A 16,665-nucleotide genomic window follows, 5' to 3' on the forward strand; every position below is an offset into this window, starting at 1 on the left:
ATATAAAAATTCTGTGCACGATATTTTAAAATTCTGCACATTTTATTCCTCAAATAAATGAGGAGGCTCCAGCATGGCTCTGTGGGGAGAGGCCACTGGCTGTTTGGAGATGGCAGGCCACTGTGCAGCTCCCCCTGGGACACAGACTCGGCGGCGAGGTTGCACCCAACTCTGACACAGCGCAAGGACCGGGCCTGCCCCAGAAACACCCCAGAGCCTTGTCCTGCTGTGCCAGGTGCACCAGGTGTGGGCAGGCAGGCTCAGCAAGGCAGGATCCAAATATGGAGGGGCGTAGTGTGGGGGATCCAGGTGTGAGATGAGAGGGTTCTGTGTGGGGCAACCTGGATAAAGGCGGCTCCGTGAGGTATCTGGGTGTGGGGGTGCTCAGTGGGGGGTCCAGATGCTGGGGGAATGGAGCTCAGTGGGGATGGGATCCAGGTGCAGCTGGTTGGGGCTCCATGGGGTCGGGATCCGGGTGAGGATCTGCGGGGGGGGGGAGGGGTTTGAGTGTTTGTGTTTCAAAGAAGTCTGCAGAGGACACAAATTCTGCGCATGCACAGTGGTGCACGATTCCCCCTGGAGTAATAGTCTAGAGGAATGACCATAAGTTGGAGAATTAGACACTTCTGAATTCTGGATCACTTTATGGTCTTTGACAAGTCAATTATAGGGATGGGGGAAATGTAAATGGCCTCTAATTTGGGTGGTTCAGTTTTGGTGTGCTAAATTTTAAGTGCAGGGGATTTGATTTTCACCAGTGCCGAACCCCTACAGCTCCTATTACATTGGCTTCTGTTTGAATTGTAGGAAGTTCAGGACTTCTGAAAATGGGACCTTAGGTTTTTAGAGTTGAGCCCTAAAGTTAGTCACTTGTGAAAACTTGGACTACAGTTTTTTTTATCCCAGTTTCCCTAAATCTATTGAGTCACTGAGACACAAACATGGAACCCCCAAAATATCATCTCTGTACTCAATTTTCAAAGACTGCTATATGAAGACTAAATTGTAGATGGCTTCTACTCACTGTCATAAGTAAAATGAACATGTTGGTTTAAAAAGAGTTTTCGTCTTGGTGTCTGCCATCAAAAGAAAATAATATAAATACAGAAAAATCTTTTGTATTTGAAGACACTAATACAGATTAAATCCAAGATTTTTTCAGTCCTTCCTATTTTAGTTTTGGTTCTGTAGCTGTACTTCATTCTTTAGTTTGAACCATGGCTGAAACTTTTAAAAGCTGTGTACCATTCCTACTGAGACTGAAAAATAAATAGCTGAAGATTTTGGCTCCTTGCCTTTTTGTTAGGTTTTTTCTTTTCCACCATAGTCTAGATCTTGTAAATTCTAACTTTTTTTTTTTTTTTTTTGCATTCATTAACTAATTATTACCTTTCTGTGGTTCTGAGTCAAAGTTTCAGTACTTACAACTGGAATAAATGTTTTTTTTAATTCTAGGTTTAATGGCTGCACGCAAGAGGCTTACTTCAGTGTAGGCCTGCAGGGAATTGCTGAGAAAGACATAGAAACAGTCAAACAAATTACTGCTAGAACAATAGATGAAGTTATTGAGTGAGTAATGTTAAATTCTTGAAGTATTCTTTTACCAAAAACTATTTCTAGAAGTGTATTTTTAAAATATGTATTTTTAAATGTATGAAAACTACACTAAAGTAGCAATTTCCAATGGTTCAGTACTTTTAAGAACTAATCTTATTTATTGCCCCTCTCCCCCCTGCTTCATTAAATACTTGTCCTATAGTGTTCCCTTCACCATAATATTTAGGAGTTAATAGTGCTATTTCATTAAATGACAATATGATCATACTTCATATTGGTTTTATTCTGTATGGTATATATTAAGTACCAATGCTTCATCAATACTATAATTCATTTTCATGTGTAATGGATGCATGTGTTCTTCTCTCGGGGGGTGGGGGGTGTATGTGTGTATATATACACATACTATATCTATATTAAAAAAAAAAAAAATTCCCCAAAGGAAAGGATTTGAGGAAGAGAGGATTGAAGCCCTACTTCACAAAATTGAAATCCAGATGAAGCATCAGTCTACAAGTTTTGGACTTGCCCTGACATCAGTAAGTGCTCCTTTTTTCTGAATAGGTAAAATGTCAGTTTTCAGCAGTGTCTTAGAATTCTGAGTCAGATTTTGCAAGGCCTTTCTCATGCAGACGTTCTCCTGAAATATCTTTTTTGTCTCCCTTCCTTTGTTCCCCTCAATATCGACAAAGGTCTGTTATCATTAGACTTTGTATTAGTTGTCTAATTTAGGGCTCAATCCTCTAATCTTTACACGATTCTCCTGGGCTTGTAAACTCAGGGAATGGACTTACACATTTGTAAGGCCTCTTGCACCCCATAGCGCTATATAAATAATGATTGAATACTTGGTCCCCTGTACTTAGTTTTGCTGCAATAATTAAAGTTCATAGTTTAAACATGAAAATATGCACTGGCTTGAATATTTATTTACCTAAAATTTCCACATAAAAGCAATTGTAGAGATGAGCGCCCTAGAAAATGTGGGTGGCTGTTAGGAACCCTGAGAAGCCTTCTAAGCTTTGTCAAATGGGGGGGCTCTGTGAGTTATAGGATCTGCAGATGTGGTGGAATATTTCACATTCTGCTTTTCCCAATGGTCGACTCCTCTGCTGTCTCATATTTTGCTACACCCTGTGTTCCACGTGTCCACTATCCCTCACTCTGCTGTCACCCTTCTTGTCTTCACCACTGTACTCTCTGGCACTTTGCTAGAACTCTCTATATCCCGTTCTCCAGTATGTAATCCCAAGTTCCATGCTTTCTCCAGTCTTCAAATCCCACCTGTGGACCTCCCTAAGATTTAAAGGAAGTGAGCATTTTAGGAGGTCTTCTAGAGTGGGATAGTGGGGTTACCAGGAGAGTTGGGGAGGGGACAGCAGCAAGAGAAATGCATGAAATAGAATAATCAAATCAAAGTCAATTTAAAATGTCTCATTGTTCTTTTCAAGTTAGCATCTGGCAAAAAGAGCTTTATAAGTTTCTCACTATAGTGATCAGCATTTTAAAAAAAAGTCTTCAGCTTGTCTGATTAACTTCTGCTGCAAAAATCCTCTTTTTAGTTGGTAAGACTTGCAAGCAATTAATTCAAAGTTCGAGGATTATCTCTTCAAGAAAATATTCTAGAAACATAATTTATTTAAAGAAAAAGAAACTGCTTAAGTCTCCAGCAGTGATGTCCCATATTAATCTCTCCATATTTCTATTAATAATAAAAATGGAAATAACTTCATTTTCTAGGGATGGTAGTTTAAAAACACTAGAACTTAGCTAGGGAAGTTCAGTACAATAACTGAGTTCTTTTTTAATTGTTACAATAGTGACAAAAAAGCAAAACTTAGATTTATTGAACTTTGACTGCACTCTAAAATTAAAGTGTTCCGACAGGAATTTGTCTGATTATTTTTTTTGACGACGTTTGTAGAGACACATTGAAACTGTCAAATTATTGCTAGAATGATCAAAGTTAATGAGTGAGTAATGTTAAATTCTTCCAAATCTTGAAGCATTCTTTTAAAACAGACTGTTATTCCAAGGCTTGTAGAAAAATTTACCTCTGCCCAAGACCTAACCTACACATTTTTCAATTGATATTTCAATTGATATATGGGAAAGAATTATATTCTTTGCAACAGAAAGTTCCCACGGAATTCTTTAATATTTTTTAAAGTTTTGACAGATGTTATACGCTTAGGACGTACGTGTGTGTGTGTGTGTGTGTGTGTGTGTGTGTGTGTGTGTGTAAACATATATTTAGTAAATGAGAATGGAGAACTGTAGAAAACATAATTTTGATAAATGCAGTTCAAGAACAATTTTTCTTCATTTATTTAACATTTGCTTTGTAGTGTACTTTATTTCAAGTCTCTCTCCTCCACCCCACCCCCAATGTGTTTCTTCTACTGAACAGAAACTATCAATCTCTTCAGTTCAAGTTCTTGTATAGTGTGTTGATCAACTTTCAATAGTAGTTTCACAAATTTTAAAATTAGTAACTTCTCCCATACCACAAGTCCTAACAACGAAAACAAAACCTCCAAAACAAAAAGGCTCAGCAGACTTCTGCTTATAAAATCTTATCTAAGTTAACAGTGGTTCCATTTAAACGCATACTGAGTTATGTAAAAACACAGTCTTTAGGCTGAAAAACTCATACAAATGTGTAATTGACTGTAGAATCTGATCTCTCTTGGAAGTTCTGGTTCAATTTTACTTTTTTCATGCCCTTCCTCCCAGTTGGACTGAATATTTGTGTATTCTAAAAAGTGAGGGGATGGATGAGATCTGGGCTAAGGGGGAGAAATGTGAAAAGACTCAAGGTGAAAACTTAGAAAATTGGGAGCCTGCCAAGGTAACTTTTTTTGAGGGGGGGGGAATTAACCTCTGATGTCCCTTTTAACAAACAATAGTGTCACTTTTACCTTATGTACATATCAAATGGTGGTATTACTGAAGTGTTGCATATTGCTTGTCTGCTATACATGTATAAACAAGACTGGTAATGTGTGTGTTATAGAATATGCATACCAATCCATGAAATGCCTGTGTAATTAGTTAAATGTCATGTTTATCTAACTTCTTGTCATTCAAGTACATAGCCTCCTGCTGGAATCATGAAGGAGACCCTGTGGAACTTTTGAAGATTGCAAGCAAAGTGACTCAGTTCAGGCAGCACCTCAAGGAAAACCCAACATTTCTTCAAGAAAAAGTTAAACAGTATTTTAAGGTAAGAGTCTAAAGAAAAAGCTCTTTTAATACTAATTTCTATATTGCACAGTTTGAGCCTGTGACAATAGTACTAGCTTTAGGCTTCTTGATTTTTTTCATAATTATAGAACCCAGTATTGCAGGTAGATTAAATGGTAGCACTAACAGATGGAGTCCATTAATCATATACACCTTAAACCTTTCAAAAATGAACTACTGCCCATTTTTGCCAAATGTCCAACTAAAGTGAGTACATGAACTCTGGGCAAAATGTAAGTGTGACATTGCCCAGGGTACAGTCTGGCCTGCTGAACAGCTGTGTCCTGGGGTGCCTTTTACACTGTTCGGCTGTGAGAGCAATCACTCCTGGCCTTGCTCACACATAGCCTCTAGCATGTAAATTATTCCCATTTAAGTTATGAGTGCTCCTAGCCAGCCACTCCTGAATTGTATTGCAGAATGACACTAGCAAATTCCCAGTCCGATACTTGTTCACAGAAACGTGCGTCTTGTACTTCCCAGCTCTTTCCTTCTGTGTAGTGCAAGCTCATAGAAAATTTGTCATTTCATTAATAGAAAATGATGTGCACAGACCTTGTTGTCCCAAATGAAGTTTCCCAAACACTTCAATCCAAACACACGCTGATTTAGATAAAACAATAACTACTGAAAGATAGATTTTAAGTGATTATAAGTAATGAGGCATAAAAGCCAGAATTGGTTACAAAGAAATAAAAGGCAAAACACAGACTCTCACCATATGCTTACAGCAGTCTGGCTGGATTTCCCCCAATTCAATGATACTTCTTTTGTCTTTCAAACGGTGCTGATGCCATGAGTAGAGATGAGGCTAGAGGTGATAGTCCATTCGATTTTGTTGTCACCTGCTGAAATATCAGTTTGCCTTTTGTCTCTGAGGAAATGGTTTGGGCTGCTTCCCCAGATTTGGTATATGCCTTAGTAACATCCTCCAGTAGAATCATATAACTTTACATACAATGTTGCCGCATATATTTTACCAAGACAATAATGATCAGTGAATTATAAGTTTTCAAGTGATACCTCATGAGGCATACTTTGTTCAAAATTTATCATAGTCTTATAAAAGTGGTGAACGTAGGGGTCCAGGCTGTCACATCAAGCAATGTCAATTCCTGTTGCTAGCAATTTTTAGTAATTATCAAAGGATTTTCTTCCCTTCTGAATGTTCTAATAAGGTTGATAATGAGGTCCCTTTGGAGTCTTGCTATTCTTACAGAGTTTCTGTTTGAATTTGCTATAGAACTAAGTTATGTCTTCCTTTTTATTTTCCTGTCCTTCTTGTTTAATCGTTCCTTTTTTTTTTTTTTTTTTTTTAAATTAAGTACTATCATGGGGAAGAACAACCTTAAACATCTGAGCCTTTTTTTTTTTTTTTTTGATCCACTGAACAGCTATAAACCACTGTATAAACGCTCTGATGCCAATAAATCACTAATAGCATTGTGTGAAAAGAAAAGCAGTACTGGTGGCACCTTAGAGACTAACAAATTTATTTGAGCATAAGCTTTCGTGAGCTACATCAATGAAGTGAGCTGTAGCTCATGAAAGCTTATGCTCAAATAAATTTGTTAGTCTCTAAGGTGCCACAAGTATTCCTTTTCTTTTTGCAGATACAGACTAACACGGTTGCTACTCTGAAACCTGTCAAGAATTGTGTGAATATCTGTTTGGATTTTTTTTTTGTTTTGGTTTGGTGGCTGTACCAATAGATAGTAGAAGAGGGGCTTATTTTGGGTTGAATTAAATGTTTTCATCTTTTCAGGTTTTCTACCGTTAAAAAAAATTAATTGAAATAAAATTTGAATAATAAAGCATTTTGATTCAGCATTGTTGAAAAGAAAGGTGTCAACTTCCTGGAATTGTTTTCAGTTGATACAGTTAGGCAAATTTGAGGCCAATTCATTAAATGTTTTGGTAGCCTTGAATGCATTTTTCAGTGGGGTGGGGAAAATTGTCTGAATAAGTTCACCCAGCTCTAACCACAAATAGTATCCAGTGGTGAGCTGATTAAGGATAACTCAGTCTTCCTCCCTTTCTTTTCAAATGACTTCTCTTCTTGAAGGGTAGAGTTATAGTAGGTCACTGCCAACTAAATTTCATGTGTGAGAGAGAGAGAGAGAGTAGTTCCTGTTATAGTCTTGGACTGTATGAGAGAAAAGTGTGAGCTGAAAGCTGCTTTACGAAAGTTTGAAAGTACTTGAGTGGCTTTAGTGATTTAATGTTTTGACATACATAGCAAAGGAATGCAGTACAGGGTTTGTGAGTGTGTCCTTTATAGAATTATTCTGATAAGTTTAAAAGAGAACCCACCCATCTCAACCCTCAAAATGGAAAGTGATGATGGCAATACTCAGAGATGTTCTCTTATCTGCTGATTTTTTTTATTGTTGTTACAAGAAATACCCTAATATAACTATAGCTGAACAATTAAAGGTGAGGGAAGTCTTTTTACTCTATACATTTGACAACACTTTCCTAATTGAAAGTTTCACTATTGCCCTGTATAATCTGTCACGTTTCCTTGTTCATGTGGGCCTTTTGCCCAACAGGGGAGAGAAACTCCTAAAATAGGAAAGTGCCCCAAGTATTGATAGTGGGTCTGAGAAGCAAGTGTATCTTGACCTTTTTAAGTTAATATTTTAAATGGATGATTTTCATGTTCACTGTGTCCTTTTACTAGCCTCCCCAATATTATATAAAATGGAAACTATTTGAGTTGTAAGGTTAAAATTCACAGTAAATATATCAGCTCCCCGCTTCAGAGTAGAAAAAAAAGAATTTAATAGCAATTATGAAATTTGCACACTGCAGGAGGGCTCCCTGGCTGGAGAACTGGGGTTATTCATTGCACCTCTGAGGCAGGATTTCAGGTGGCTGTATAGGATGCGTCTACCCTCTTTGTGACGTGGAGTCGCTGAGCTCTTGCTCTTAGGTAGACAATGGGAAGTGCCTGGGGAAAGGGTCTAATTAGGCTGCTCTAACTATCCTAGCACATTAGTTAAGTGTATTTTCTAGGACATTCGTGTCTGTGGCCTTGTCTGTGTGAGAAAGTTACACTGGTATATTTTATATTGATTTAATTAGACCAGTGACCAATATGTCCTTGAGGGATGCTGGCTGCTCAAGTGTCACAGAGGGCTGCTTGTGCTCATGCTTGTGGCTGTGCGTGCATCCTTTTCTACCCCTTATTTATTAATATATCAAAGGGTAGGATTTTAACTGAAAGAAATAGAGACCTTAAGTGGCTTCAGATGATATGCAAGCAAAATAATATGCTTGCGGCATGTATCTGCTTGGTGATGGTAATAATCTAGGGATCTGAAGATGAAAGGGAGGAAGAAACAGCCCTTAAACCTAATATTTTGTTATGGGAATGTAATTGTACAGGATAATCCACATAGATTGACTCTGTCGATGAGTCCAGATGAAAGCTACTATGAAAAACAAGCAAAATTGGAAGCCGAAAAACTGAAACAAAAGGTTAATGTTCTTTCTGAAGAAGAGAAGAAACAAACGTATGAAAAAGGTTAGCATCTTGTAATGCTTTTTTAGGTCTGATAACGGTTTAAAAAAATGACAATCAGCTATTTTATTTGTCACTTACAGAATATTTACAATTCTTTTATATATATACCAGAAGTCCATCAGCATTTGTTTTGAAAGTAGAAAATTTTACTTGTGTGCGTGCGTGTGTGCGCGCGCGTGCGCGTGGGTTTTTTTTTTAAATAATATGTGTGTGCTCAAATGTGCATGTAAAAGACAAATGTATGGTTAAAGACATCACCAGTAGATTCCACTATCTAGAGTACTCTTCACTTAAAAAATGAAGAAATTGATCAGAGCCTTGGAGGAGAGGGGGAAGGCAATGTTCTTTTAACATTAACCTGCTAATACTAGAAACATATAGTGAACTTGCTCTCAGGACAGCAGATATGTATCATCAGTTCCATCACTGTTGTGAGGGAAATTTGTATGACCAACTGAGAAGAGCTATATAACACTTCCAAAGAGTTTGAGCTTTCTTTATTGTTCCAGCCTCTCTTGCTTACAAGGATCACATTCTGAAAGTTACCTGATATAATGATGTCTCTTTCAGGCTGCAGATTGTGGTCTCTCTAACATTTGTAGCTTACTCAAGCAGCTCCTAAATTAAATTAACAGGACTTGGAATCTGTGTAAAATTGTGAAACATACAAACATCATGTCAGTTACATTCTTGGGAAAGCTATAAACATCAGCAGTAGGGCAGACTATAATGTATTCACTGAGGAAAAAGGAAACAAAATCTAAAGGAGTAGAGAAGCTGAGATACTACATCAGAGTAGCCTGGAGGTTCTGGGCTTGGGAAAGGGAGAGCAGCTTTCTAGCAGCTAGGTGAGGATGCCCACATTTATAAAGGGAACTTGAGGTTTTTTTAGAGCAACCGCCAGCCAGAGGCAGATATAAAAGATAGAGATTGAGGTTTTTCAAACAGACTAACAGGTTTAGCCAACCAACATGTAGCAAGGTCCAGAGAGAGCACTCTGGTAAGAATTCCAGGTGGATACTGAGCTTTTCACCTGAAAGCTGTGTTGTCGTCCCTGGGGTTTGCTGTTAGGGGGAGGTCTTTGACATCTGGCTGGTAGGTGTCTGTTAAATACTTCAATCTCTGGATCTTGATCTCATAAAGGGTGGAAATAGATCCTTCATTCTGTTAGGATGATGATGGATTTTATATGATGTCCTCTGATGTGCATTTCCGTAAAATACCGTGATTATAATCGTTTGCGGGAGCTGTTGGGAATGGGAAATATCATTCTTATCTGCCACAGAAATGTGGGTTTTGTTTGTTTGTCTCCCCCCCCCCCCCGCTACATAATTTCACTGGGTTTTGATAGGTTTTTATTGGAAACCTTTAAGCATTAATCTTAATATTCTGCTTTTATTAGGTTTGGAATTAATTGCTCTTCAAAGCAAACCTCAGGATACCTCCTGTCTCCCGGCTCTAAAAGTATCTGATATTGAGCCCACAATCCCATTCACTGAGCTGGAGATGGCATTTGCAGGTTAGTGAACTTAAATCTTTTGGAAAATGAAGAAACAGTTTAATTTGCTGACATTTTACTTTGAGAAGTAGAATGAATGGGAAATCAAAAGACTTCATATATTTGGCAATATATTGGTTCAGACTGAGGCTTTTATTCCATACCCCTAAATCGAGGGAGAACAAGTAATTGTAGATTACTTGTATTAATTATAAAAAAATTAATTGTAGCAAAATCCTGAAAGTATTATTCGGTTGTACAAAATTTTCAATGGGAGTTTTTCTGCAAAACAGCAGCCTTTGACAGCAGCAGTCGAAATGGACTAGAAGTACTTTTATCTCAGATTCCCAAATTGCCTGGTTATGTCATCTGTTAGTGTAGGCTATAGAACAGAATCTGCTGCTTTAGCAACTAAGTGGTAATTTCCATCAGACCGAAATCACTAAATCCGAATAGAGGAAAAACAAATTAGGTGTATACTGAACAGTTGTTTTTTTTGTTGCCACTTGCTGAATATAATCTCCCAGTTATTACAGGAACCTGTACAGAATGTAAAAATTATACTGGCTATCCACTAAATATCACCACTGGGCAGAATTCCAAAAACAGGCTGTTTCTCTGGTGAGAAATGGAAAGATATTTCTTTCAAAATTTAAATGTCATAATTGAGACTAATGCATAATTTAGTCAACATACATTGTTGTGGTAACACATAATTAGAAAACACTTTTATAACTAGAGCAGCATAATTAATTGTAATGAACTAAAACACCTCTGCCTCTAAGAAAATGTTGAAGGATCAAATTCTGGTCTCAGAGGAGCATGTGAGAGCTTCCACCTATTAAAGGCGGTAGTATAGTTTGATACAAAAATTGAGTTACTTCAGGCCATCGGAGTTCAGAAATGTTTGGGTTTGTCTCAGTCATGCTGTTCCCTGAGTTTTGATAGATACTGACTTATGCAATTGTGCTATATAGTGTTCCTTAGTAAGCATACTTTGTGTACCCATTGCTCTATTGTCATCTCTATGCCACCTCTGCTTCTCTCGCATTTCAGCACAAGCAACCCCTCTCCCCAGGTTACTTAAAACAGGGGAGGAAAATAAAGCAAAGAAAATGGGGCTGAAAATTGCTTCGTTTCCTTTTTCTCCTTTCCCCTTTTCTCCTGTACTCCTCCAAACAATACCCTCCTTCCTTTCCCACAGGTCAGCAAGGCTGTTGTCTCCACATCAATAACTACAATATATTTGGGTTTTCTACTGGTTTTGTTTACAATCACAGCTATTCTTTGGAGATGATGGGGTCAAGGAGAAAAAGGGACAAAGGGTTCCTTAGTGCAGTTTTCAAAAACAGTTTGCGTTTCAGTTGTTTGACTGCTTTTTCTTATCCTTCTATGCAGTGTCGTTGTAGTCGTGTCAGTCCCAGGCTATTAGAGAGACAAGGTGGGTGAGGTAATATCTTTTATTGGACCAACTTCTGTTTGGTGAGAGAGACAAGCTTTTGAGTTGCACAGACTTGAAGAAGAGTGCTGTAACTCAAAAGATTCTTCTTTCTCACCAACAGTAGTTTATTGGTCCAATAAAAAGATATTACCACACCTATCTTGTCCTTCTCTGACTCTAAAATTTAAATATTTAATCTTTCTCAATCTGGTAATTTGGAAGGTGATTCCTATTGAGTATAATGATATACTAGCCTAGAAAACTCATGATTCAGTTCAGGACTCATAATAATACCTTCAGTTAAAATGGGAAGTGGCTTCCTGTTACCTTTGTAGTGTCAAAAATAACTAGTCTAAAGTCCTTTTGGCAAATGTCATAGTTGCGATGTGCTCAAAATGAGGGATGCAGACTGCGATGTTTTTCTTTGTTTGTAGCTGATGAAATCCCTGTCCAATACTGTTCTCAGCCAACCAATGGGATGGTATATTTCAGAGCTGTTTCCAGCTTGAATACACTTCCAGAGGAGCTCAAACCATACGTGCCACTGTTCTGCAGTGTCATTACTAAGTAAGATAATTACCATATTTGAAGTTGAGGATGATACGATGTGTTACAATACATGGAAATATTGATAGTGAACAATTCCTAGAACAATTGCTTTCTATCTTACCTCTATTTTGTGTAATTTCAATGATGTTTCAATAGTACAAATAATTTTGATTATGGGAGAGGGTCTGAGACAGTTAGCCAGTAAGCTTGTAAAACATTGACTTATCAAATACATTTTTAATACTTTCTGTATTTAAATTTTTTTCTTTGTTTAATAGCATATATTGGGTATTTGCTGACATTAAAAGAAACAAAACAAAAAACCTAGTGTCTTTTATTACTTTAAAAAAACATGTATTTGATAATAGCCTCAGATTATGTAACTTTACCCTTTTAAGGTATCTTGTGTATTTGTATTGGACAAATTGGATTGTTTCTGGTTTTACTATATGTGGAAATAAAACACTACTTTTTTTGCCCCTTCAGAATGGGCTGTGGAGCCCTAGGTTACAGAGAGCAAGCCCAGCAAATGGAGCTAAAAACAGGTGGCATGTCTGTCAGCCCACACATCATTCCAGATGATTCACATCTGGATGCATATGAACAGGTACATCATAACAATATATATGCTGTTGTGTTACACTGACAGCACTGTAGTTAAGGGTGGAGCAAAATTTCTCCATAAAACAGGCACTTAATGTTGAACAATTCAGTGATTTCAAAACATGGTGGGCTGAAAATTGGTGTAGAAATGGGCTTTTGTTGGCTTATATAACATACCTTTATCCCAAAGGTAACATTTTACATGACTCTTTATCTTCAGATTGTTTTTTATAACCTCTCGCACCATAGTATACAAGTAATGTAAAAAAAGCTGAGGAACAAAAGATGTTTTCCTGTTTCAATTCTTCTGTGACAAAGGGGCATGGCATAATAAGTGTAGGACTTTTTAATATATGTATAAACATGAAAGCTTAGATTTTTGTCAGAAAGCATTGATTTCACCGTACACACACAGACCAAAATATATTTTCATCGATGATAATAGAAATTTACAAATATACAAAGTAAGAATAATGTTGATTGAGAATATATTAGTGTTTGATATAAGGCTGTTGACTTTATATTTTGATGTGTGATGTTCACAATTTGTTATTATAATGGTTGAAGTTTTAACAATTTGATTCTCAGCATTTACTGTCATTAAAAAAAATTGTCTGACCTCCCCAACAGTCTGATCTCCCCCATGATATCTCCCATTGTGACAATTGAAATGAAAAAAATATTGAAAATCTTTAAAGATAGACATTGCTATTGACAGTTGAAATTATAAAATGTATAGTTAACAAATATTCAACATATTCAAGCTCATTAGGGGTCAGACTTATTAGGACTTCCCCACTCAACCCAATTAAGACTCTTAATTTTTCTTAATGTTGACCTGTTGTGGTCCTCTTCTCCTCCTGTAACTGCTGTGCAGTAGTTACTGCCCACAGCGTATGGAGAGAGGGGAACCAATATATCTGAAGGGTTCTTTAGAGGATTAGATTAGAGACTCATTTGCAGGATCTCTCCATCTCCTGAACAGCTTCTTTTGATCTAGAATCCCACTGCCTTCCTTCTACACCACATTTAACTACCGTCTGGATGTGATGGGCTGACATAGAGGCACAGAAGCTGGCTCTTACTGGCACATGGGATAGGGTTACCCCATAGTAAGGAAGGGTATCATTCAGGTAGAGCTATGTAACTACACCTCTTGTCTGCCCTGCAGTTTTAGCAGTGGGACTCTCTCTTGAATAAAGTGTCAATCTGGTTGTAGTTCTGTGACGTAGGCTATTACGCTGACATTGGATAATCACTTTCATAAAATGCTACCACATGTTTCTCCAGCCGTTATTTCAGTTGTCTTCTATTGGTTTATCCTGTGTGTGAAGTATCTTCATTTTTTCTTTAGGGTGTGCTCTTTTCTTCTCTTTGCCTGGATAGAAATCTGCCAGACATGATGCACTTGTGGAGTGAAATCTTTAACAAGTATTGTATTGGTTTTTTTGTGTGTGTTTGGTCCCTTTTTCTGCCTTCTGCTCTCCCCAAAAAAAAAAAAAAAGAGAGAGAGAGAGAAAAAAGTTCCTACTTTGTTCTGGAGCAATTCTGGTTTTGCGTAACTTAATTTCAGCATGTTCTAAATCAAAATATTCTGCTCTCTATACAAACCATATAATGCATTAATCAGCGGAATGGGTAAAGGCTAGTTTTAGAATTTGTCATAGTGAACCATTTAATATTTTAAAGTAGACTAGAACATTTCTTTCTCCATGAGATCTGGAGAATTCTTGCATTTTTCTCCGTTGTTCCTTTGTCTTTTTTGTTTTTGTTTAATGAATTTGTTCTATTGTAGCAAGTGACTGCTGTTTTCTCCCTTTCCGATATAGCCCACACTTTGAAGAAGAGGAGCATTTTAGAGTACTGGTTAAGATGACTGCACAAGAGCTATCAAATGGCATTCCTGATTCTGGGCATTTATATGCATCTGTTCGAGCTAGCAAAACCCTTACGCCTGCTGGAGAGTTGCAAGAAATGTTTAATGGCATGGATCAGGTAAAGGGGAGGTGGTTCATTTAACTGATGTCAAACTCTCTTATAATGCTGTGCTTTTTTTATGCTAATGTATACATCACATTTGCTGATTATTTCTTTCCTCCTTTTCAGGTGAAACTGATTAAGCGAATTGCAGAAATGTCTGATATTAAACCAGTACTGCGCAAACTACCACGCATTAAGAAATATTTATTAAACAGTGATAACATGAGGTGAGAACCTGTTAATGTTCCTTTACTGTTGTTAAGATTTTTCATTGACTATTATCCTTCAACTCATGTGATGCAGGTTGGAGAAGTTCCTGCTTCTAAGCAAGTTTCCAACTTTCAAGTAGTAAATAAGCACCCCGACTTTCACAATAAGCTTAAAATCAAACTAAACCCATTTCAAAACAAGACTAAAATAAGACAATCTCTAGGAACTCCAAATCTCTGTGACTAGATCCCTCTCCCTCCCGCCCCTGGCATGCGTTTTGAGACTGGTGGGCCCGCTGTGCACCTCTGACTCTCTCTCCCCCTTGCTCCTGCTTGCTGGGAGCCAATCACAAAAAAGAAGCAACAAGCTATAACAAGCTACAAGCCCAACAAGCAACTCACAAGGCAATTAAGACCAAAACAAGCCCAATTTCTGTTTTTGTATGTGGGGTGGGGGGTTTAGCAGGTTTGGCATGTCTACTTCTAAGGGGAAATAGTGAGGTCTTGGAATCCACTTTGCATTTTTTGCAATATTAAGAAAGATAAGTGAAATGCTAAAGTCAAAATGTTTGCACTCAGGCACTGTAATTTCAAAAGTTGCTACTGAAGTACTAAACTTATTCTGAATTTTTTTAGTTTGCAGGATATTGGATCTTGATCTTGGGGGCAGGGAAATAACCTAGGTACAGTTTTTTATTAAATGCAAGAATCTGTGGTGAGGTATAGTTGTAAAGAAAGAATTGGTAATCGTGGTGTGGAGAGAGAGTTTATCTATCTCTTCAGGGCAGGAATGCCAGGTTGTCAACTACTGCAGAGTGCTAAGTCTGATGCTGTTGGACAAGTTTTGAATCATTTGATTCATTGATTTCATTCATTGACAAGTCTTGGGGAAAGCAATGAGAATCCAATGGGATTATCTTATGACAGAGTGCTGGTGGTATATTGCAGTCATAATTGTCAATGCTTTCCTTATTTACAGCTGTAATTTGTGTTTATCATCAGGGTCACTGGCACAGAGATTTTGTGAGATTTGGATGATGCTTAAAAAAAAACGTGTACAAGGATGGGAAATAGTTGAAACCTAAAAGGTTGTAAAACTGCAAGAAACATGTTACTATGTGTGAGGTGTTTTTTTTTTTTTTTTTTTTTTAAACAGATGTTCAGTGAATGCTACACCTCAACAGATTTCACAAGCATCAAAAGAAGTAGAAAACTTTTTAAAGGGCATCACTAGAAGCAAAAAAGAGAGAAAACCTGTCCGCCCCCATGTGATTGAGGTAAGCAAAAAGATCTGATTTGTGAGTAAAACTTGTTGTTAACCACTATTTTTGAGTTACTATACTGAGTAAGATTAATAGCAGACAGACTAAGGCTGCGCAAATGGAAGGCAAATGGTTTGATGAACTTATACATATCCTGTCCATACAAAGAGGCTTGTGACTTCTCAAAGAGAAATCAGTTCCTTTGGTATGCAATGTGACCTTCAAACTGTTTGCCCAGCTAATGTGCACTTTTTACTGATTAGTTATTCAACTCAGTGATGATGAAAATAGTTTATAATGTCATCTAGTGTAAATATTTTCTGGGTAAATATCTGCAGGGCCACAAACTATTTATCTATTTAAGAGATGGATGGAGATCTTAGGGAAAATCTAATACAGTAGCTTCTTGCACAACTAATGAAAAATATGCTTCCTTTGGTCCCTGAACATCACAGCTTTCTTATTTGGGAACATCTCTAGGAGAATGTATAAACCTTTGTGTGGCTTCAGTGGAAGGACTCCTCTTGGTTGATTAGGTGGGGGCTGAACTTCTGATTTCAATTGTTGGGACTTGTATCCCACACTCTGATTGCTGTTTCAGGTGTTGGGGAGGAGGGATTTTTTTTCCCTCCCATCATGTGAGTCCTGTCACGTCTCTTTAGCTGAGCTCCATTTAAGATGTATTCCAGAGAGAAATATCTTGTGCCATGCATCTCGAAACAGTCATTCAGCTATAGAATAACTCATTCCTGGGCTAGGACATCTAGGGAAGTATTATACGTGCTCAGTGG

At 37.5% G+C, this 16,665-nt stretch overlaps 1 protein-coding gene across 3 annotated transcripts in view; it reads left to right on the forward strand.

The window, feature by feature from the left end:
- The window catches only part of PITRM1 (pitrilysin metallopeptidase 1), a 47,387-nt gene that overhangs the window by 13,612 nt on the left and 17,110 nt on the right, over positions 1–16,665 (forward strand). For all 3 annotated transcript variants that reach the window (XM_038389210.2, XM_043509582.1, XM_043509581.1), the window contains 11 exons: positions 1,456–1,569; positions 2,000–2,096; positions 4,649–4,783; positions 8,194–8,332; positions 9,735–9,851; positions 11,706–11,838; positions 12,307–12,427; positions 13,778–13,854; positions 14,253–14,418; positions 14,530–14,630; positions 15,769–15,889. In XM_038389210.2, coding sequence (XP_038245138.1) covers positions 1,456–1,569; positions 2,000–2,096; positions 4,649–4,783; positions 8,194–8,332; positions 9,735–9,851; positions 11,706–11,838; positions 12,307–12,427; positions 13,778–13,854; positions 14,253–14,418; positions 14,530–14,630; positions 15,769–15,889 — 1,321 coding nt within the window. The remainder of the gene's footprint in view (positions 1–1,455; positions 1,570–1,999; positions 2,097–4,648; positions 4,784–8,193; positions 8,333–9,734; positions 9,852–11,705; positions 11,839–12,306; positions 12,428–13,777; positions 13,855–14,252; positions 14,419–14,529; positions 14,631–15,768; positions 15,890–16,665) is intronic.

The sequence above is a fragment of the Dermochelys coriacea genome, chromosome 2 (assembly GCF_009764565.3).
Source record: "Dermochelys coriacea isolate rDerCor1 chromosome 2, rDerCor1.pri.v4, whole genome shotgun sequence".
NCBI classification, from domain to species: domain Eukaryota; kingdom Metazoa; phylum Chordata; order Testudines; family Dermochelyidae; genus Dermochelys; species Dermochelys coriacea.